This window comes from Acipenser ruthenus, chromosome 4 (assembly GCF_902713425.1).
Source record: "Acipenser ruthenus chromosome 4, fAciRut3.2 maternal haplotype, whole genome shotgun sequence".
NCBI classification, from domain to species: Eukaryota; Metazoa; Chordata; class Actinopteri; order Acipenseriformes; family Acipenseridae; genus Acipenser; species Acipenser ruthenus.
Genome location: NC_081192.1, coordinates 103,964,248 through 103,987,400, shown reverse-complemented (window position 1 = coordinate 103,987,400; position 23,153 = coordinate 103,964,248). Strand labels below are relative to the sequence as shown.

The 23,153-nt window shown below is 36.1% G+C and overlaps 1 protein-coding gene across 3 annotated transcripts in view; it reads left to right on the top strand.

The window, feature by feature from the left end:
* Positions 1 to 5,844: 5,844 nt before the first annotated feature.
* Positions 5,845 to 23,153, top strand: part of LOC117400677 (ubiquitin-protein ligase E3C-like) — a 67,214-nt gene continuing 49,905 nt past the window's right edge. The window contains exons 1-10 of one of the 3 annotated variants that reach the window (XM_059023317.1): positions 5,845 to 5,953; positions 9,881 to 10,068; positions 15,806 to 16,071; positions 18,384 to 18,502; positions 19,033 to 19,086; positions 19,464 to 19,538; positions 19,813 to 19,959; positions 20,659 to 20,774; positions 22,250 to 22,407; positions 22,865 to 23,018. In XM_059023317.1, coding sequence (XP_058879300.1) covers positions 18,437 to 18,502; positions 19,033 to 19,086; positions 19,464 to 19,538; positions 19,813 to 19,959; positions 20,659 to 20,774; positions 22,250 to 22,407; positions 22,865 to 23,018 — 770 coding nt within the window. In that variant the 5' untranslated portion in view covers positions 5,845 to 5,953; positions 9,881 to 10,068; positions 15,806 to 16,071; positions 18,384 to 18,436. Of the gene's footprint in view, positions 5,954 to 9,880; positions 10,069 to 15,552; positions 15,616 to 15,805; positions 16,072 to 18,383; positions 18,503 to 19,032; positions 19,087 to 19,463; positions 19,539 to 19,812; positions 19,960 to 20,658; positions 20,775 to 22,249; positions 22,408 to 22,864; positions 23,019 to 23,153 lie in introns of those variants that run through there. The other 2 variants (XM_059023319.1, XM_059023318.1) reach the window with 2 other exon arrangements.

Sequence of the window (23,153 nt, the reverse complement as noted above, 5' to 3'; positions counted from 1 at the left end):
AAAAATGTTTGGGCATCACAGGGTTACGATTGTATACAAGTCAAGTATTATTTTTAGTGCCACTATTGACATTGCTATATAGTTTTAAAACGACAGTTCTTTTCTAAAAAGATTCATTTCATCAATATGTCAATGTAAAGAGAAGTTTCACATTACTGTGAAAACCGCACGTACCATATTGTTTCCACTGTATTTAAAGCGGCCTCTGGTCGCAGGTATCTTTCTGAATTGTTTGGCTCCAGAGACAGCGACGTCTCCTAGAATACATGCCTTGTTTGTGTTAAACTAAAGGCGTCGTCCTGGGAAATAAATGATCGCTTGTTTGAAAACCACATTCCAAGCGATAAATCTAATAACATATGCTCATAAATAACAAATATATTAAAACAAATGCATTTCACGCGTTTTTGTTACCGGTACGTTTTATCACTGTACAAAATTATTTCGCAGCAGGTAGGCAATTTGCAAAAAAATCTAATAAAACGTTTTGGCAATTACATTTTATATAAAATGTAGGCATGTAGACCTATCATTTATAAGTAAACGATTTCTTTAAAAATGTCTTCATGTCTGTCTTGTAGTGACGCATTTACATTATGCTGGATATGTTTGTACAGCGGAATTAGCTAATAGAGGTGCCAGCAACACATAAATCACGTAGCCTACAACACATGTTTAGAAGGTCAACGCACCTGATAGTCACATATTTTGCAAATGCTAGTTATGGTTACAAATAATATTAGGTGTCAGAGAAAGTTCCAGCATCCGTGGACCCTTTTTATAAGAGTGCAAGGGTCCTTTTCAAAAGTGAATATAGCTCAAATGGAAGTACAGTTACGGGCTTTTAGGTTGGAATGGCTTAACGCTTCCCACGAAAGGATCCCTAGTTGGCAAGACGAACCGGTATACTCGGTGACTTCCTTCAGAAAACTGATGAACTTGCTTCTATTTGTAACCATATTGAGCAGCGCTCGTTTAGTATGTTAGCCTGTTGATCGGTTTGATTCAGACAAGAGCGTCTCCAGCCACCAGATTACCGGACTCTCCTGGGTGTCAGCAGTCACCCTATCTGACTAGAGTTAATAGAAATCACCCCATACGACTGGGCCAGTAGGTCCCTACTAGCCTCAATCAAACGGAACGCGAACTATGAATTAAATCACTATTTGTTTATTAAACACAGTATACTCATGTACCATAACACAAAATGACCTGCAAATGCAACAAATCACGTGCAATAAGTTGTATGTTTCTCTCTTTTTTCCCGCTCTCAATCAAGGCTTCCACAACAGAGCGTGGGGAAAAGTGCACTTCTCACACTGGCTTTCGATTGGATAAAAAGTGAGCATGCGTAATATAAACCTCGAAACGAAAGTCCATTCAAGCGCTTGCGACGAGGGACTATTTGTAATAGCATTGGCCACCCACCACTGCATGTTAACTGGCTTGGGCGTATAGCTGTATATACTTCACCCGCGCGTTCTACAAGGTAATCACAGGTGAACAAACTCGTGATGTTGGGCAGTTCTGTGACCCGGCGTTAGCTTCTGCAGTTCAGCTGCTGTGTGTTGGCCTCACCCTGATTCTACATACCGTCTTTATTAAATATATCAAGCTGGTCTATTTAACGTTATTGTTAAATGTTTGCAAGATGCCCACTGGAACTAATAGGCCCATAACTCTATTATTTAAGAGAATTGCAGGATAAGAGCTGAAATGAAAATACTTAATAATGATATCGTGTGTGTATATATGGTGTCATCAAATAAGCACCGCGTTACCGTTCTTATTGTATACTTTATTAAGATGTTACCCAGCCTGTACGATAACTCAATAATTAAGCGAGCAGCGTTACATAGTATCACAGCACACAACTACAACGCCTTTCAAGATAATATTGCCTTTTTCAAACCAATTTATCTGTGAATACATGAACAAAAAGTTAATACAAACATGAAAATAACAAAAATACTAACAATAGCAAGAGCCTGTGTCAGTGTGTCTATGTAATACTGTAGACAGCGCGAGTTAATTCATTAACGGTTCGTTTAATAATTTAGTTTTTGTTTTATTTCAGGTTTGCTGTAATATGTCTTTCTTATATTGTATGGTATACTTGTTACTTATGCGCCACTTCCTCTGAATGTGACGGAGCTGTTTGAATAAAGGTAACATTGTTTGTTATTCCAATAAATAATCGGACTAATGAAGTCATTAAAAGTGTCCCAGTGGTCCACTGAGCCCCCCTATGATCAGCGGGGAAATTCAACTAAAAGGCGGCCTTATGCCTTCTCCTTCTGTCAAGGTTATTGTTAGTTTAAAAAACGTGTTAATAAAAGTGTAATACATAGATCTTCTGAAGCTTTGTATATTGAGTGTTGGCTACGCATCATGCCGATATACTGCAAGTGATTATTGCTTTCAATTTAATATGTGTGACTTAAAAAAATAAATTAAAAAAAGTCGTTTAAACCTCATGCAGGGAGGGTATCTCTATATGTCAATATAAATTAGACGATTTAATTAGGAACTGGCTAAGCAGATTTCAGTTTAATTACATTTTTCCTTTTAATTCAAAGTGACAAAGTAGTTTGTTCACCTGTGTTGACCAAGGGACATTGTTCAGGTGCACAGAACGCCGCGAGACCGTGACTATAGCGCACTGTTGTATCCCACGCATACGGATCCCTTAGGGGAATGGCATTGAAGCCTTTGGGTGGTCTTTTAATAGGAACGTGCACCAAACACCGTTACTAAGGCATTTATTTATGTATGTATGGCCTTGCGTTTATATAAAAAAATGTCATCATTAATAATTCTCTTTTTAACAACAACATAGTCTGTCTTTAGCTATCACTTAAAATATTTTGTAAATATCCTTGTTTAGTTTTATTATTTAATCTTAATTTTAGTGGAATTTTGGTTTTCGTTAAAATATAAATGAGCTTTATCTAAATTCAATTACAAATTCTATTATTTCTGTTTATAATACAATGCGACTATTTTATTTTCTAGCTAATTGCATTAGTAGCCTACAGTAGTGTTATAAAAAGTGGAGACATTACACTGTGGCATTTAGTAAACGCGATTGTGATATATAAACCCAAGAGAGAAATGTGACAGGATGTTTTTTTCTTTCTTCGAATTACTTGTGTAATAATGGCGAGTTTTTGAAAGCAATACTGCATCGCGCGGCTCGTCGCTCTAATCAGCCACTTCTGCTTAATGGAGGAAGGGTCAGAACGGGAATTATCGACGCGCTGTTGCCCTTAACCTGTCCTGTTTCCCAATAAAGCTGATTAGTTTTTGTCAATTCATCAACTACCCACTCTCCAGAGGACTGCATCAAAGGCTTATTTGCTCATGGGAAATCAACGAGTCACAGATCAGACGCATTTAGCCTCATGCTGGGGACTAGGGGCTAATTTTGAGTTCCTTCCCCGATTCAAATTCAGTCATGTTCACTGACAATTACCCGAAGAAACTTAAATAAAACAGGTATGATGGCCGTATTTCCAATGCGTTTTTATTCATCAGTGGTTGTGTAAAAATACATTTTAAGGAGAAGTTTGGTTTAGAAGAAGAGATTTTATTTGAATTATTTTTGATTTTAATCAATGAAGTGTGATATATTCCCCCCACGGTTTAATATATAATCTGAAAATGTCTCAAATACACAATGATGTTGCCGTTCGATACATGAAGGCCAAGTACAGAAGCTGTTTAGAATGCGGAAATGTATTAAAAGTACAGGGATTCATTATGTACACGGGCAGGCCTATATTTGAAATTTGAAATATAACGTTTTAAAATACTTGAGTAAATGCCTTCTAACAGGAGGGGCTAATCGTGTTAGATAAAATGCTGGAACTAGACCATTATTTAAAATGGTATTGTGTGAAAACATAATCAAATTACTTTCCTGTAAATATTATAATAATTCTCTTGCATAACAGCACACATGACCGGAGAGTGTGGGTGGGTTTTCTCTGGAACCCTAAGTTCAAACTATTCAGAGCGTTCACTATAATTGGTCAAAATGAGTTCTATTTGATCTAATAACTGAATTGCAAGCTTCACAACCCGTTGTACAGTTGTTTTGTGTAAAATAATACTTTCTTAAAATTCTTGCACACAATAAGCGTGATAAGGTATGATATCGGGTCACTTGAACAATATTAACATCTTATATACACTTTAAATAAATTCAACCCCTGTTGCTTTAACTGCTCTGTCCCCGTCCGTCCCCCCCGTTTAATTTTCTTAAGAGAACGCATGAATATTTCTATTAAAACCCCAAATGAAATATGAAGCCATTTGGTCTTGGCCTGCACCAATCACGCAGATTTATGGTTTTTTTTTTCATTGCATCAACAGCCTGGAAAAATTAATTTTCTGCACCCTGAGATGGAAATAAAACCGCAAACTTCGGTCCTTTTCTGGAAACTGTTAATTTTCTCTGTAATTACTTTCACAATTAACTAAAATACAAATCAACGTGACAAATTGGAATAGTTTCTATATTAATTACCCACTGCAAATGCGTTCATTAAGAAAAGGCAATTTAAGAAGACCCGCTCTGTCACTTTTATTGCAATATATTCAGTTAAATAGGCACAATTAAGCGGCTGCTGTCCTCAAACGTAGAACATGCTTTTAAACGCATTTGCAGCTAATAGCCTAATCATCACATCAATTTAATTCGCCGTGTAAGGCATTTCTAAGTTTTATTAATTTCATCCAGGTGCTTTGGGCGATGCGTTTTATTTGAATCAGCTGATAGCATTTAATTTCAATAATAATTGTGTCTTTTTGGCTATATATATATATATATATATATATATATATATATATATATATATATATATATATATATATATATATGTTTTTTTAGAAACGGTTATGAATGCGACGTTGACATTTGAAAGGCTATCAGATTGGAGGCTATAATTGGTTGATTCACGTGTCCCTGCTGGCAATGCTGCGAGTTGAGAGGACCTCCTCACGTGGGATTTTCCAGGTTGTTCCCATTTTACTTGATTTAGTAAAATATCGATAACATCATTCAATGCCTTCAGCTCGTTGATCTTTATAAATGTTCCTATTAAATTAGAAAATGATTCTCTTCTCGTTTAATGGTATACTGGCCTTTCTTATTTCACATTCATTAGACGCATCGACGTTGCAATAATTTAATGTATATTTGGTATAAAGTATAAATAAATGTAGATTAATGAGAAGTTGCAGGGCCTCCGAACAGCATTCGCCGAAAAACAAAATACAGTAGGCTACCATTTAAAAAAAAAAAAAAAAAAATACGTGTGTTTGTGTAAAAAGCGGCAAGTACTCAAATGCGTTAATTAGCCGATTTCAACAGGCCATTAATATATATATATATATATATATATAGAGAGAGAGAGAGAGAGAGAGAGAGAGAGAGAGAGAGAGAGAGAGAGAGATTGATTGATTGATTGATTGATTGTGTACATTATGCAGCAGTGTAATGAATGCTTGAAATTAGTAGGCCTATATTATTTTAATAATAATAATAAACTATTAGCAATCAGCAGGCTATTTTGTTTTTCAATAAACATTGGTTTTAGAAAATACAAACTGTAAAGTATTGTATTTCTTATACAGGGTTTCTAACATGTTACACTGTTACAATCACATAAGAAAAAAGATAACGAATAAAAGCATCAACACCAATCTAATGAACAAACCACATCTTCGCAGATTATTAAGATTAGGCCTATCATACGATTCTAAATAATTCAACCGAATGTTTCTGAATTACATTTAAGGTAAGCTGTGCATTTATTTTACAGGGTATTTCACAAAACATTTTTAACAAAGTAGTTTAATCGCATTCCTACCCCATACGTCTCCAACCTAAACAGTCCCACTGCAGCCGGACTATGCCAGCTTAGAATGAAGACTTCCACTTGGAAAGGTAAAGCGCGTTTCTATTTAAATTTTAATGACGTTTTAAAAATTACCTTCGATAAAATAATATGTTTTCCTATGTGGATTATGTGCCGGTAATTAGGAAAGTGCAGCAGTGTCATTCAAATGGCTAAGCTTTAGTTTGGGTTATAGTTGCTGGGAATCACAGACAATACCTTACGATAAAAGGATCATATTATCGAAAATATATAGCATACTACATTTTCATAGTGCAACTGCAGTATCAGTATTGTACTGTCTCGTACCTACCTTTTATTAACCGTTTTGCCAATATTTTGTAGACTGTGCAAATAATAGGCGGTATGCTGTATTTGGCTCAAAGTTATTAAAACCAACATGTGAAAGGTCTCATGGGAAACAGTGGATCCTTTTGATAAATAACGCCTGCACAGTTAATCAACCTGTAACCTTCGCTTAACACAGTGGCAGCGTCTGGTGACTGGTAAATGTTAGGAGCTTTTAAAGGAGCTGTATGCACAATTGCGTTGAATAAACGGCTCTGTAATAACCAACGTGGGGCTACAATAATACATGTGGTAGGATTATATATATATATATATATATATATATATATATATATATATATATATATATATATATATATATATATAAATTGTATTTTATTTGAAGTTATTCTTTACATTTCTTTCTTTTTTTTTTTTTAAAGTCCAAGCAAAAAGAATTTACCATCGTTTACCCCTGAACAGTTTCAGCAGTTTGAATTATAGTTTTTCATAGAAGACACATTTTTCAAAAATTTGGAAATGGATAAATCTTTAAAATAAATGCAAAGCTATAAATATTATTAGGCGTATAGGGCCTATAGCCACACACAATACAATATATATGCTATCAAAAACTCGTCACGTCAAACGCTATTAAAACCAGCTGTATTGTAAAATACATTAAAATATAAATAGTAATAAGTAAAAAAACAAAACAAACAAAAAAACGGTATTTTGCATAACCATTTGAAGTCCTTGTCCAGCTGTCCTAACCAGACCTAGCGCACAGGTGTAGTGTTAGAACGTGGTGCATTGTCACAGTGAAAGTGGTACACTTCCGATGGAAGTGCAATCAATGGTGATCTGATGGGTGTTTCCTATTTTATTATTATTATTATTATTATTATTATTATTATTATTATTATTATTATTATTATTACTATTATTATTTTATTTCTTAGCAGACCCCTCCAGGGCGACGTACAGTTGTTACAAAATATCACAATACAATCTATAACATTACAAAATATCACATTACAGATAAGAGCAAATTTGACAAAGAGCAGTTAAACTTATAGTACCAATATTTGCTTATGTGAGTAAATTCCATTAAGAGCACGTAAATGGATAAGAACGATTTAAAATAAGAGCAATTACAAAACACGTGAATACAGATACCTATCCAAGAGTAAAATCAAGTACAAGATACAGAAAATAGTTATAATTAAGAGCAGTAGGCTAGTGCACTGGAATACGTCAAAGTTTGGAGCAGTTCCGTGCAAGTACAGGTACAATTCGATATAGTCCAGGATAGTCGAGATTTATGAAGTTTACAGATGCTGTAAACACAGGTTTACAATTTACCATTTAGGCATACCATTAATGATACGTGATTTTTTTGCAAACTAAAAACTGGAAACAGACAATCAATTTATATAAAAAGAAAAAAAAACAATTTATGAGGAACAAGACAAAATGATAAACCCACTGCAAAGTTGCAGAAGTAAAAAATAAAAATGTCCAAGACCCAATGTATTGCATAGGCCTATGATAAATATTCACATACGATGTTCTCAATGGTGTAAAAATATGATACATTTTATTTTTAAATTAAACAGCATAACGTACCACATCTGAATGGGCGCTTCCCTGCTTTCTTTCATGCGCGAGCAGTGCCCTGAGGACCACTTTTTGCCGCGTACCAGAAAATAACACACACCGGTACTACCGTATGCATAAAAAATAGTTATATTTCATGGCGGAATTTGTAATGAAATATACCTGTGATAGCTTTTGTAATAGGTAGGATTGTGTGCGTTCTTAAAAGGACTAGCCTACAAACACCGCAGCTTCACATTCAGTTGGCCTATAGGCAGAATGATTTTCAAGAAGACGATCAGTACCACTGGATTGGACTGTCCGTGCATTGAATAAACGGTATGTGCATAATATCCACAGTACCTAACCATGTCGCTCCACTGAACTCAATCGTTGTACCGGGCTACCTGTGATTTTAAGAGCCTGCTTTGCTCTTTTGCTGTGATTTATGGTTAACAGTAAGTTTCTTTAACTTTCATTTAACCCATTTTAGCATAGCCCCGCCTCAATAATGACGCCGACCTCAGGTCACTCATAAGTGTGTGGTAAACCCTCTGCAGCTAAATCCAAAACTGTAAACATAGCCAGTGTCTGTAAAACCCAGATTGAATGTAACCGTTTTAAATTTGCGTTTGGCGCAAGTATGCTTTATTAGCGTTATGAAGTAGATTATTGCAGACAAAATCAGTCAAGAATATTATCCGCATTCACGAAATCCATTTGCACGGAAAAACAATGGGTTTACAAACATAATGATAGTTAAGCCAATGTAATTTTGTTGTGCAGACATTAACCCAACAACACCTATAGGCTATATGTTTATTTGGGTTGACTGCTGTGTTGTGTTGAACTCCCAGCATGTATCACGCCCAGCAGAATCATTTGTAAATGGGTTGTTTTTACCACCTTTTCACAGTAGGAAACATTCAATACAATGGTATATTTTTTTTTACTCTACCTGGACAACTAGCAGTTAATACAGTGATAACCCAATTAAAATTCGCCGTTGCGTCCTGGTTGCCTACTGCAGCACAAAAAGTGATCTGTAACATTGTGTATGTCCTGAATTAAGATGTAACAGAACAGTTTTAAAATCCCTGCCTGTATCTCCGTAAGCATTTAACACAAACGAAAGAAGAATTCAGCTGTTTAGCAGAGATAAGCCTGACGTCAGCTGACGTTGATAAATGGGGAAGGAGCTATTATTCAAAACAATCCTCTATCAACATAATGGTTCAAACTGATTAATTGGACTCTCAGCCAGGGAAAGTGTGAGCAACAAGTAGACTCATTTATTAGCCTGTTCAAAAAAAGTGCATTACTTCAGGTAATCCCAACCTCCGTGCTTATTTAGGTAACGCAAAGGAGACTCCTGAGCAAGGCAGTGCATGTGAAGTGTGATGGGATGACCACGTGACAATTCATCAGATTGATTAACACCAAGTAATCCCATACATGTATGCCTTGTCCACAACACAAAGGAAGGTTTAATAATCACAGGAAAACATGTCCTAAAAGCAATGTCAAAGTTGCAATATATCATATAATATATCACTTTAAGTAATACCATTCCTAAAACAGTCACCCATAGCCTATTATTACCAGTGAAACTTTAATACTGATAATATAAGAGATTTATAAATTACTACCAACACAATACTGGCTGTAGATGTAATTCCTTTTTGTTAAGCACTGGAAAAGGCCTCACAGCACAATGCTTTAGTATGGGCAGACCAGGGGCTTGTTTGCCAAAGTGACTGACCAGCAGAATCTAGTGGTAGCTGATCAGGTGACCCTGCTGGTTTTAGGTTCTGTACTGCTTTTCCCAAAACTCACATGTGATTCCCAAGTGTTCTGAGGTACTTTCTGTTTGAGGTTCATGTGTGTCTGCCCCATTGTGAATTTCCATTTTATTTATAGGCATTGCTTAATAGCTAATCATTAATGAATGCAGATATTTGTAGGCCTTTGGTAAACAATTCCACTAAAGCCAATTTATTGCAACAACCATGTAAGTTCACATCTTGTGTTACAGGTATTAGAAAGTAAATGGGGAGAGAAACCATGTAAGTTCACATCTTGTGTTACAGGTATTAGAAAGTAAATGGGGAGAGAAAGCCATCAATCTTGAAGCTGCTGGATGATGGGGCTACAATTTTTTTGGTCCAATTTTAAGGTCATCTGATCAGTGCCACCCACATACTGATTAAGACAGACTGAAGATCAGCGGGCATCCTCCGATCGATTCCTCCTGAATGACTCTTTTACACTTCAAAAGGTGAGCTTTGCCAAGTACTCATTGGATGGCATTTGTATAAAAGGCTAAAAGAAGCTGCATACTTAAGGTGCATGCAGGGGCCGAGGTTCTTGTAACAGATCATATTTATCTTGCCTTGTCGTGCTTCCATTGGTACGCCTGCAGTTCAATGTTGAGTCGACTTTTTTATTCCTGAGGTTTTATTCCAAAGGAGCTGAACAGATACAGCCTGTTTACCTACACTGTTTTAAATGTGACAGATACAATTACTTACCCATCTGTCCAAAATATCACTTTAGTTTTACAGTCCTTTGCATGAACAGTTCAGTAACTACACACAGTAGTTGAGAAAATGACAAGCAAGTTGATGATGGCATCCTGGGCGATCTGGTTTTGAATGCAGATTGTCAGATTTAACTCCAAGTGATTTAGCAAATGACATTGCCTCACGAAGCAGGTCTTTAAACTTCTGTTCGCTTTGGCTTTGGACCAGAGTGTCAATTAAGGCTCAGTGCCAGCAGTGGTCAGATCAAGATATTTAGTTTGCAGCAGATTCCCAGTACATAGCCAAATTTAATTAGGAAACAGACCACGCCACATGATTAGATAAAAGGCCATGCCAGATAACATTAAGGAGTTCAACCTTATCCCACTAGCAAAACCTTACTACTGTATCTTTAAAAGCGTCTTAAAATGTAGCTGTGGTAACAATTAATGACTTCATCTGCAAAAAACAAAAAAAAAAAAAACACCCTTAAAAGCCTGTTTACATGAAGTGCTATGTTTACAGTAAATATGATGTACTTGGACAATGCATGCTGAATTCAGGGCTTGTTCAGTTTGGTCACAATATCTCACTACAGTTTAAAGGCACATTTAAATATGATGCTAAATAGTAACACTTTGCTTGTGAGACCTGGATACCACAGTATTTGATCAGGTCCCATCTGACAATGGAATTAAAAACTACATCAAGCCGTGTTTTTTGTGTTGGACATGGGATATTCTTAGGGCTTCTGATTGTCGGTGATTTCCCCTGACTTTTTTACTCTACTTTAAAAATGCAGTTGATACCTGTTAAGCCTTTTGTGTATCTCAATCACAACTGTGAAATGTTAATACTATAATGATTTAATTGAACTAAATGGGCTTTTAAATGGTAAGTCTTACTTTTTCATTTCAAAGCATAAGCAAAAATACAGTATTTTTCATTACAGCTTTAATAAAGATTAGTCGCTTATTAACATGTTGCGAACTTGTTTGTACGTTGTGTTTGTAAATTAAAAAATTAAGGCTTGGTCAATTTAGTTGTTTCACAGAAAGAAAACGTAAATTAAATCGATTTTATAATGAACATGTTTCTCTGTTGTGATTGAGATACACAAATGGCTTAAACAGGTATTAATTGAATTCTTAAAGGAGAGGAGAAAAGTTGGGGGAAAACATTGAAAATCAGAAACCTCATATATGCTTTACATTGGTGCCTGTAACTATTGAAACCATCTATGAATTTTAATATTATTCCCCTTGATTTTGATTAAATGTTTTAACGCTGGGGTGGAAACAGCAAGGCCCACATTTCAGATCTCTAGTACTGAATCTAATCAAGAATTGCTGGAACTAGTCAAAGAGGTCAATGAAAAGAATAGGACTGTCTTCAGGTATTGAACAGAGTGGCAGGTTCTACCCTATATGAAACTTGTACACACTAATAAAGATACACAAAGTGGATGTCAGTAAAGTATTACTGTTGAAGTGAAGAAGAAAAAGCACAGATGGTTTGCCTTTTAAGTTGGACCTTGACAATCACAGTGGAGCATCACTAGTTTTTTCTAGGTGCTGGGAAAGATATAGGAGTGAGATTGCAAGCGCTGTAGGAAACAGACAAATAGAGATGTCTCCATTCATAACACTGATAAATACTGTTAATGGGTTTACCCACCCATAATGTGGCTGTTCACTTTTTTCCTTGGATATTTCCTGGCTGACTTTTGGTGAGTAATTTACTAACCAAGCCACTACCAATGGTGAAGTGTACAGATTTCATAATTCGATTATTAAGCAGAATTTAAGCTTTGGACTAATTAAATAGCAGTTGGTCGTTATGGGTATGGGGTAGCTTCACTGTTTCCAATAACTTGAATCCAGTTTCAGTCAACAATACAAAGCATAAAAGGTCCAATAGGTCACATGCTTATAAACACAGTGTATACAATAAACACCCACACCGCCCAAAAACAGGCCCGCCTGCCTTCATAATTCCTAAGGGAACTTTAAGTTAAAAGGTTATTGATTTGTATTTCATTTTCTTGTTACAGATAAATAATCATTATAGGTAAGCTGTCATTTGAAATGGTTCTCCGTGATAAACCCTTTGTTTCCTTTTTAAAGTAATCAGAGCTAACATTCCTTAACCCATAATTCCTAAATGAGCTGTACCTCCGTTCACAGGGTGGATCTATTAAGCTAAAAGAACACGAAGCCACTTTGTGGTTTGAAACTTGGTTTCAAGAGATAAGGTTTCAGTACAATGCATGGCACACCAGGGGAGACTTGGGGTTTGATACAGCAAAGTTGCCTCAAGTTAGGTCTCCCAGTCTCCTGGAACCAGGTTTCAAGCCACTGTTCCTGAAAAAAGTTTCTTGTTCCCTCAGCTTTACAATTATGTGACGTTTTTAAAGAAGCACATTTCATAGTAAACCTGTATTTTCATTAAAACTATACAAGTTTAAAGAAAGTCATCTTTATACTTTTCCGGTACACTTCCTAGGTCATTTCGCTTGAAGAACATCTTAATCACAACACGTTGCTGAAGCTGACAATATGTAAGAAAATGGTTAGCACTTTCATTTTAATAAACGCTGATAAACTATCAGATCAGTTGTGAGGGACAAGAAATTAATTGGCCAGATCATTTTGCAAGATGTTTGTGTTGCAGTACCTATATACAGTAAAAGCAAAGAACTACAAAACATAGATAATTGCACATGGAGGATAGCACGAATACGAAACCCTCTTAACATCCCCCAAAATATTTCTTTCCAAACAATCAATGGAACCATTGAACATAAAGTTTCAAATTTCAGATTATTTATCTAACCAGGATAGAAACCTTGAGATACTGTATACATCTAATTGCCAAGGGGTCCTGACAAGAGAAGCCTTAAGAAATAACACATTATAAAATCAATGGCAAAAAAAATAGACAAATCATTCAGACAGGACAAAAATACTTAAAACTTATCATACAAACAGTAATACAAATTAAAAGCATTACAAAAATAAAGCAATTCCAATTCACATGATCCTGGTCACAGTCAGTATTTACATGATTTGCAACCCTGGTCAGATTTTAAATACACATTAATGAGTGATTTAAAAAAGTATTGTGAAGTGGTATTTAAGACACTAAAACTATCAAATATCAAGACAATACTAAAACACATGAATTAAGTACATCCTCTGCCACACAACTGTAAATACCATACATATATATATATATATATATATATATATATATATATATATATAGTGTGTGTGTATATATATATATATATATATATATATATATATATATATATATATATATATATATATATATATGGAACGTGTGGCATCCAGACTGACGGACAGGGTGCCATGATGTACACCTTCATTCAGATACTCATTCCTTTTCAAGTTGTATTAGAATTGGATGCATGGTTTTCTAGATCAGGGGTGGCCAAAGTTAACCCTTCAAGTCCTGGCCTTTGTCCCAACTCTGTTCTGAGTTGTTTCATTAAACCAATTAAGCCCCCATCCACTCTGAAGTAGTTCATTATATAATTTTACCTTTGTTGAACAATGACTTTTTCAAGTTTCATCACAATTGAACAAGGGATATTCTATTACTTATATATGTCACCTGCCTAAGTATAGACGGACAGATTTAAGGATGTATGGCCAGCTCCACTATATCCTGTTGACAGGGATATGCATCCACATATAAAACAATATATCTTTAAAGGAAGTGGTTCTGTATGGTATGATTTAGAAGCCTTACTTAGTAAACAGGGGCAGCAGTGTGGAGTAGTGGTTAGGGCTCTGGACTCCTAACCAGAGGGACGGGGGTTCAATCCCCAGTGAGGGACACTGCTGTTGTACCCTTGAGCAAGGTACTTTACCTAGATTGCTCCAGTAAAAACCCAACTGTTTAAATGGGTAATTGTATGTAAAAATAATGTGATATCTGTATAATGTGATATCTTGTAATAATTGTAAGTCGCCCTGGATAAGGGCGTCTGCTAAGAAATAAATAATAATAATAATAAAACATACATATAACTATGACAATGATGTTCTTGTTATTATTAGACACAGTTCACATTGCACCATGCTGAAATCACACGTCTTTGCACTGGTTCAGGAGCATGGTTGTTTTTCATGTGCAGCACTGTCATGATGTGATTGCCGCTTTCACATTGGCATACAGTATACGTTCTGTATGCCAGATTTCACCAGGCTCTTGTTAATAGCACGTCTCACTCAATTTGACAGACACCCTGAAGAATCAGATGTGGCAGGGATTCATATTTTGACCAGTTATTGTAGTACTTTCTACTGGATTTGAACAATACCTGAGGCTTGCAGTTTGCCAGAAAATTTGACAAGAAATAACCCACAAATTCAAACTATCACCAATCTTGAAACAAACACCAGTATATTTAAAGACACAAATACCATAATAAATATGTATGTGACTTGAATACTGATATTCAGCAACTTGTGGTGAGCTCTTGGCTGGCCTCTTACTAAGCATTGAACCGGTACAGTCTGGAGACTCTTTAGCAAAGGATTTTTAAAGGACCCATTTGTCTTAGTCCAGCTTAACCTGCAGTATCCTAACCCAAGCTGACCAAACCAATAAACTCCACAGCTCTGCTCCGATTAGTACACACCAGTGCTGCACATTGCCACAAAGTGCTAGGCAGGTATGATTCAGAACACAAGCCAGGCACAGATGTACATACAAGCAATGGGACCATTCATAGCTTGTTGTTTCTTTATCTTTTTTTTTTTTTTGTGATACCAAGGTTAGAACATACCATGAGTGAGATTTAGAAAAAATACAGCATAAAATTGACAATTAAAAAGTTCCTTAAATGAGTGGGACTTGACATGACAGTATCAGCTTAACTTTTTCCAACATTTATTTTTCTTTAAACTTAAGACCAATATATATATATATATATATATATATATATATATATATATATAATATTACATACATACATACACAAACTCTATCTCTCTTCTTTCAGCCCAGTACTTCTATTCCTAGCCATTTTGTTTACATTTATGGTTATAAGTATTATTATTAAAACTCTCTCTTTTTCTAAACTTAAGGCCAATGAGACAATATTTATAGTTTTATAATGAAACAAAACAGTCTGGAAAAATCTACAGTTTAAAAAATTAAAATAAACAAGAGTCAGTTATGACTTGCAATTTCATAAGCTGTTTGGAGTAAACTTCTCGCGCACGCGCAATGTAGCCAGACTGTCTCCACGTCAAAACTGTGACAGAGGAGTAAGTGGTTCCACAGATTTACGTGCTTTATTTTTTTCCGTCCAGAGTGACAGTGCAATTCTGCTTTAAAATAGATACTTTTCGGCCTCAGACTGGTATGGAAACCGAGTCGGTGGCAATTCTGTTTTACCAGCACTGTCCAGCCTCTCTAACACTGTTCATTATCTGATTTGACTCTCCTCTCTTCTAGCACCTTCAGGAAACTGAACCTCAATCAATCGAAAAGGAAGTGCATTTTACTTTGACTGATAGCTTCACTCTCCACTGGCCGCTGAAGATGTTCTTTGCACAGCCTACCGGCGTTGAGTACAGCTGGGAAGAGGCGGGTCTTCCTATTACACTGTTGTGTATCCAGTAAAGAAAAAAAAAAAAAAGATCGCGTTGCTGGGACTCTACATTTAAAACGAACAGATTTTCGCTGTGTTATTATTTCAGTTGCTAATTTCATTATCACAGGTAAAGCAGTTTTATTTTACATATGTGTTACAAAATGAGTACATTTTAATGTATGTAATTATTAATAACGACGCCCGTTAGGAGTAAAGTATAAAACAACCCCCAAAACGACACAACTGAATATTATTAGGAGCAAGGTCTAATTATTTATAGCAGTTGTACAGGCGTCTAGGTGTAAAACATCGTTGCTTATTTGTTTACTCGGAGTGTACAGTAGTACGCAAGCCAGCGTGAACAGAATGTTTAAATAAACGAGGAATTGTGTTGTACCTGCTGAGTCATTTTCGAAAGACATAGGGTTGACAGTGGTGCTTTCTTATTATTATTATTTTGGTCGGAGCCAAAATGAACTGTCTCATATAGGCCTTATGTTAAAATAAGTGTTATGCAACGCAGTTTGTCTTGGTTTTGTGATCGCTGTTCTGTTGACACTTTGGTGCCTTGTCTGTGTTATGTGTAACTCTCTCTAGTAGTAGACATAACTATTCAATTACGTCTAGAGTAGGGAATTCTCATTTATTAGTTTTAGGGATTGATCTTCTTGTGCTTGTGGCCGAGTAAGTTGAACGTGTTAGTAAATACACATTCTGTTATTCTGGAATTCGGAATTGGCCGTCAGAACAGCTCCAGTGTTTTGGGGAATTTGCTGTCACACAGTGTAGGCGGATGTGCTGTGTTCAATTTAAACGAAAGCAACCGATTCATCTGGGAGGTACTGTGTAAAATGTGTTGTACTTGTGGGTAGTGCCAGTGCAGAACATCGTGACGAGGGATGATGAGCATTCAATATGACAAAGGCATGGTAGAGGGATAGCGGTTGTGAAGGCAGAGGCTTTGACACGTTGTCATCTACTGTAGGGCGAGATGCAGTGCAAACTGGCCAGCGGTGGTGTGGGACAGCCTGTCAAACAGAGGGGAACACATTCTGTTTAGTGCTTAGACTGAGCTGGGGACATGTATGTGTTTTTTCTTTGCATATGTTAAGAATTGGACCAAGGAGGACACTTAGTTTGTAATAATAGATGATGTGACCTCTGGCTTTCATGGTGAGAAGTGTGAGCAAATGTCAAGGTTTCCATAAAAGTTGAGTTTTGGTGAATCCATTTCCTGTAGTGCTGTGTAACAGCATGATGTTGGACAGATGTGTTGGTGGTAGAAGAGAAAAGGCATTCCAAGTGAGAACACAGTCTCTGTTCGTTTTAGTGAAAGCCTACTGTACCTGGACAGACAATTTGTACAGTCGGACTGAATCTCATAGCATTGTTATTGTTTTACTATAGCAGTAGTAAGGCCTAGTATGTTACACAAATAGTTTAAAAAAACTGTCTCAATGTACAGCCGGATTGGAAACGATAAAGCAGACAGTAACTACTTACTAAAAGTACACTCTGAAGCACATGAGCAGAAGTACACAAACAGAAACAGGGACAGGGAAGCAACAACCAACACAACAGCAATCCAACTCTAACTGATGTTTGATGGGTTGGTTGTCCAGTATAGCAATCAGGATAGTATCTCGGATGTTCTTTATACCAAGACTGCTGCACACCAGCTGTATGAATTTCTGTCAGATTTTACTGAGCGTTGACCCTTCCTATAAAAAGTGTGCTGCTTAGATTTTGGAGATGATGTAATCAAAGGTGACTGACTGGTGGTCATCTTTGGCTTTTTGTTGAGCAGGTTCATAATGTTGTACACTGTTGTTGGGTCAAAAATGAATCCAACAACATTTACACTCTTTCAACACTAAGTAACTGACAAAAAGACAACCCTACCCTTATAAAGGTTTCCTATAGTAAAAAGCATAGGTAAACATGGTAAACAATAGTAAGGTACGGTAAAATATATTAATAACATGGCAAACCAGGATACACTATGCTAAATGCATAATATAATCATGGGGAATGCATGATAAACTGCAAACATACTGTGGTAAACATGCATAAGGGTGTTTTTAAAAGAGGCATACAGTACACAAGATCCAAGTACTGTAATGTGACCATCTTCAATATTCCACTGTTCACAGGTCTGAATCAGGGTTTGAAAAACATTCGGTGGCCATGCAGTTATCATGCAGTTAGGGTTTGTTTCACAAAGCGAAAGAGAAACTCATTTCTTTCCTTGTGCTTGGAACCAGTCGGGGGGGATTTTGTTTCTTCGTTTGATTCAGAATAAATACAATATACATTTTCTGCTTTTACAACTTGCACACGCCCACATACAGACTCACAGATTCCCACATTCAGTATCCTGTTAAAAGTTTTAGTTTCTCTTGTGGTGCTTTACAGAGAGCGCTGTCGGTTCTCTTTCAGGTTTAAATCGCCTCCTTTCTGAAAAGACTTCTGCTAAATGAACAACTGCAACCATGTATAGCTTTGGAGGAGATTTCAAAACACGACCCAAGGTGTCTCTTGGGGGAGCGAGTAGAAAGGTAGGATTAAAAAAAGAAATGGAATATTACATCTTGTTTTAAAAAATATGGTGTAAAGAACTTGCTATACTGTATATTGTTACCCTTTTTCATCACTGTGGAACTTCATCACATTTTGCAAAGATTTGGTTAAAATGTGAAATTTGAACAATAAAATATGCATTACAACTTTCTCTCAAGTCTCCTATTGTTTTGCTGTTAATTTTTTCGCCACAATTTTGTCACATTGACTCGGTAAAGCCAATTTTCCTGGGCACTTCAACACTAAAGTTCTCTTCCTGTATTACAACTAATAGGATGTCCCTTTTGCCTTTCTCTCACGCTGTGGGCTGCCTGTATCAAACTATCTGGTATCAGGTGGTATTCCAATGAAAGTTTATTACATGTTAAGGACTTTATCCTACACCATCTGAGATCACCTTCTTTAATTATGACTATGCAGACAAGTAATGTGTTGTTTTTTATTTTGTATTTATTAATTGCAACAGGTGACCTTCTCCATAATGTAATCTTTTTTTTTTTCCTTAAAGGAGGAAAAGTCCTCACTTTTACATCGTACACAGGAAGAAAGAAGGAAAAGAGAGGTAAAAAACAAGATTAATTGCCAACTGTATTTTTACAACATTTCAACAGTGTGGCTAATACATCCACTGGATACCTGGATCATCTTTGTATTGACAGTTAAAGTTAATTTCAAAAGTATATATTGCAAAATGTAGTATACAGAATGTCAGATTCATACTCGGCAAACCAAAATACAGCAAACATACTCTGGACCAAAGGCTGGGTGGTTGTAAGTCTTCCATTTGCCTTCAAAGAGCGTAGAAGTTGAAGATGCTGCAGAGTTAGGTATAGCTTAACTGTTGGGATGCATTTCCTATTTATTTATTTATTTATTATTATTATTATTATTATTATTATTATTATTATTATTATTATTATTATTATTTTTATATACCAGGATGAAAGACGAAGACTGAAGAATGCAGTTATTATTCAATCGTATGTACGAGGCTACAAGGACAGAAAACAGCAAGTATGTCAGCCTTTTATATTCTTTACATTTTAGAATGAGAACTTTTTTAAAAGACTACAAGGGCTGGCACCTGTGCATGTACTTTGCATTGTAATATAAACCGTGCACAATTGTGTGTATCCTAATGTTTTAAACATAAGTCTTTACTCTTGGGCACGTGTCAGTACCTGTCTAGAAAGTCATTTTAAATGCCCTTTGTCTCTCTACTTGACCGTCTTGCAAACTTGCACAATGTTTATATCAAATGATATATTTTCCTTGTTTGTCTTTCCAGTATGCCATCCAAAGAAGCGAGTTTGATTACTGTGTCTGCTTAGCACAATCAGGCGGGGGATTTTCCATCAGTGATGCAGCTAATTTGAGTCTTTTAGTACGTCGGCTTCTATTTTTTTACAGGCAGAGTGAAGATTCAAATAGACTGGTAAGTCAGTAGGATTTTCCAATGGTAAATATAATGGTCACCAGTCAATACTGCTGCTTTGCTGTTTTTGGTGTGCACTATTTTTTTAATACAAAAATAAAGTACACGAGTCAATAAATAAATATATATATATATTTTTTATATATTTTTTTAACTACCATACTTGAACCTGGTATTAACTGGATTTTATTATCTTCTATTTCTAGTACAGGGATGGAAGTAAGACTCATTGCATAGCAGTTTGATCCATTCCTGGTTGAACTATGAGTTTAATAAGACACTCCCGAGCTTGTTACCTATACACCGGGGCTAATCAAGCTGGTAGTAAAACCTGGCATGGGTGAAACTGCTATGCAATAGGAGTCTTATTTCTATTAAACTGCTTTTCTCTTGCCATTTGCACTGAAGGATTGTGGTGTTACACCAGTATTAATATGTTTAAACTTGTTTTTTGCGAACCTCGTTTCACTATATCTCTATCATATGCAGTCATTTTAGTAAGTGGGTAAATAAATTACCCATTGGGAAACCCCAGCTGGATTAATATATAGTTAGAGTGGTGGTATTTAAATCCATCACTGTTTAGACCATTAAAATAGACCATAGGGCATACATAGATTTAATGTATATTCAGAGGATTTAGTGTATATCCTGTGAAATAATGTGGAGATCTTTTCTTTTTTAACGTGTTCTGTTTAGATATGGATGTGTCAGAATTTGGTGAAGTCCAATGTCCAGTTTGTCAAGCAGCTAGCAGGCCCTGACAGACAAACATGCTTATTCCAGATACAGAGGATGTTGGGCTTATGTTGCAGGTATGTTTTATAATTTTACTACCATTCTCCAGTTATTTGACCAATCAGGGTAGATCTGGAAGCTGATCTTGCTCTTTGTTCAGCAGCTTGTTCACCTGTGTTCATATAAAGTTTATTCAGTGCCCTCTGGTTAAAAGCTTTATTAAAAGCACAGGAGTCAGGGTGAACAGAAGTGTTTATTCTTGTGATGTGCTTGAATAAAGCCAATCGATCATTTGTCTGCATCATTGTTTAATTTACTTGAGGCATTTCCTCACATCATGCAAACCCAGAGACTGCACTTTTAACCCATTAGGTACCATTGTCCTCATTTGAGGACAGGCTACACTGTCATTTTTTGAGCAGTTTTAGGTGGCATCTAACTGTTTTAATTTTTTCTTTAACTGTATTGTTATGATGACTTACTCTAATTTTGTTAATCACAAAAGTTAGGTCTAAGGGCTGGTTCATACTTCTGTCGCAGATGAATGCGATATGTCAGGCACAGACAGCTATAAAAGCTGTGCAGCTTCACTCCCACCATGCAGCAAATGTTGACATTTTTCAACATTATCCGACCTTATATGACTTCAGGTCGCAGACGCATGAGAAAAGGCTGTACGACTTTCCAAAAAAGACACAAGCTGCAAGTGACCCTCGGCTCCAACCAGAAATTATGTCAGAGTCTGAAGTATGAACCAACCTTAAATGGAACTTTTAATTCTGCAAATATAGCCCTTCAGATGCTTTTATGATGCCTCAATATAAATGAAGAAACTTAAACCTAAAAATGATACATTTCTTGGTGTTTTCTTACCCACAGTGATGATAAAGTTAACTTTTCTGTGTGTTGAGCTTCATAGCTGGCGTGAAATTTCAGTGGTCTGATTACTGGCATGTCTAACTTGACTATCCTCAAAATGGGACACTGGGAATGTATGTTGTGAATATTGAACACTTTTAGAATGGTATCATATTGATTTAGAATGTATCAGATTACATAAATAAAGCTTGTGTTCTGAAAATGTTATTTGGTGCTTAATGGGTTTATAGTTCACTACTTGCACTGATACACATATGCAAGTGTTGCTAGTGAGTGACATAAAATGGTTTGTTATGGAGCAACTCTGAAGACAGGCAGAGCTAATGAAAAGACAGAATTGTAGCATGAGAAGTGGGCAAGGGCTGTAGCCAAGGCTGTGAGGAAGCAATTGCGAAAACACAGTAACGTTATGCTTCTGTAAAGTTATGGTCTGCATCAGACTTTGAGTCCACACAGTTTTTGTTCCACAAAACTGTTGTGTGTTATTTTGACCAATGGTATGAACTGATACACAGTGGGAATCCATTGCAGTATCATGACATCATGTTAGTACAAGAGTGCGTCTCTTTTCTTCAGTGTCCTGACTGATAAACACTGAAAGTAATTGAAAGCTCAAGCAATTTTGATTCAACCTTTTTTTATATATAAAAAACTGAGTTCTTTGTACTCCTAGGGTTCTGCAGACTTGCACGGATGACAAATTAAGTGTTGCAGTTCCTATGAGAATGCTGGAAGTCTTTTCTGCAGAGAAAACATATTTGCCTGTTTTGCAAGATGCAAATTGTGTAGCATCTTTAATTGAACAAGTTTTGCACTATGTGGTACATAAAGGTGAGTGTGTTTCACATTCCGTTTTCTCTTTGTGAATTATTGTAAAAACCTGTCTTAAAAACAATTGAGTTTCTTCTTCAAAGTTCATGTAATGTACCTGCATTCAGCATTTTAATGCAGAGCAAAACCCCATTCTCTTTTTATGTTACACTTACAAAATAATTTCAGATTTCTCTTGTTGTTTTGATTTGGACTCCGATTTCCTTGAGAACGAGTTTAGTCGTTCTCAAGGATCTGCCAGTTGCCCGACTTATCCAAACAGCCTGTATCCCTTTCATTAACACCGGTAACAGGAGAAAAAAACGGAGCCCCTATCGGCGAATAAAAACTGCATACCATGAACGATCATTCAGTATCCTCTATATATAGACCTAATATTGTTTTAACAAAAATAATAATAATAATAATGAATACAGTTTTTAACCTTGTTTTCCCTTTTTTTTTTTTTTTAATAAAGGATACTACAGGACTCTTTACATTTTAGTAAATCACAAGCTTCCATCTTGTTTGGAGTATTGTGATGCTCCTCACGTTCCCTATGCCAGTGCTCTGCTGGAGCATGTTCTCAAACCATTGCACTTTACTTATTCCTCGTGTTCACAGGGTGCCAGGTAAGAATGCTCAGAATGGGCCTTACTGCAAGCTACTCAAACTGTTAGTTTGATTCATAGTAAATGTGGGTTATGTAACCAGACAAAACTTCATCTTTAGAAGATCAAATACATTATAGTAGGAACTGTATTGAT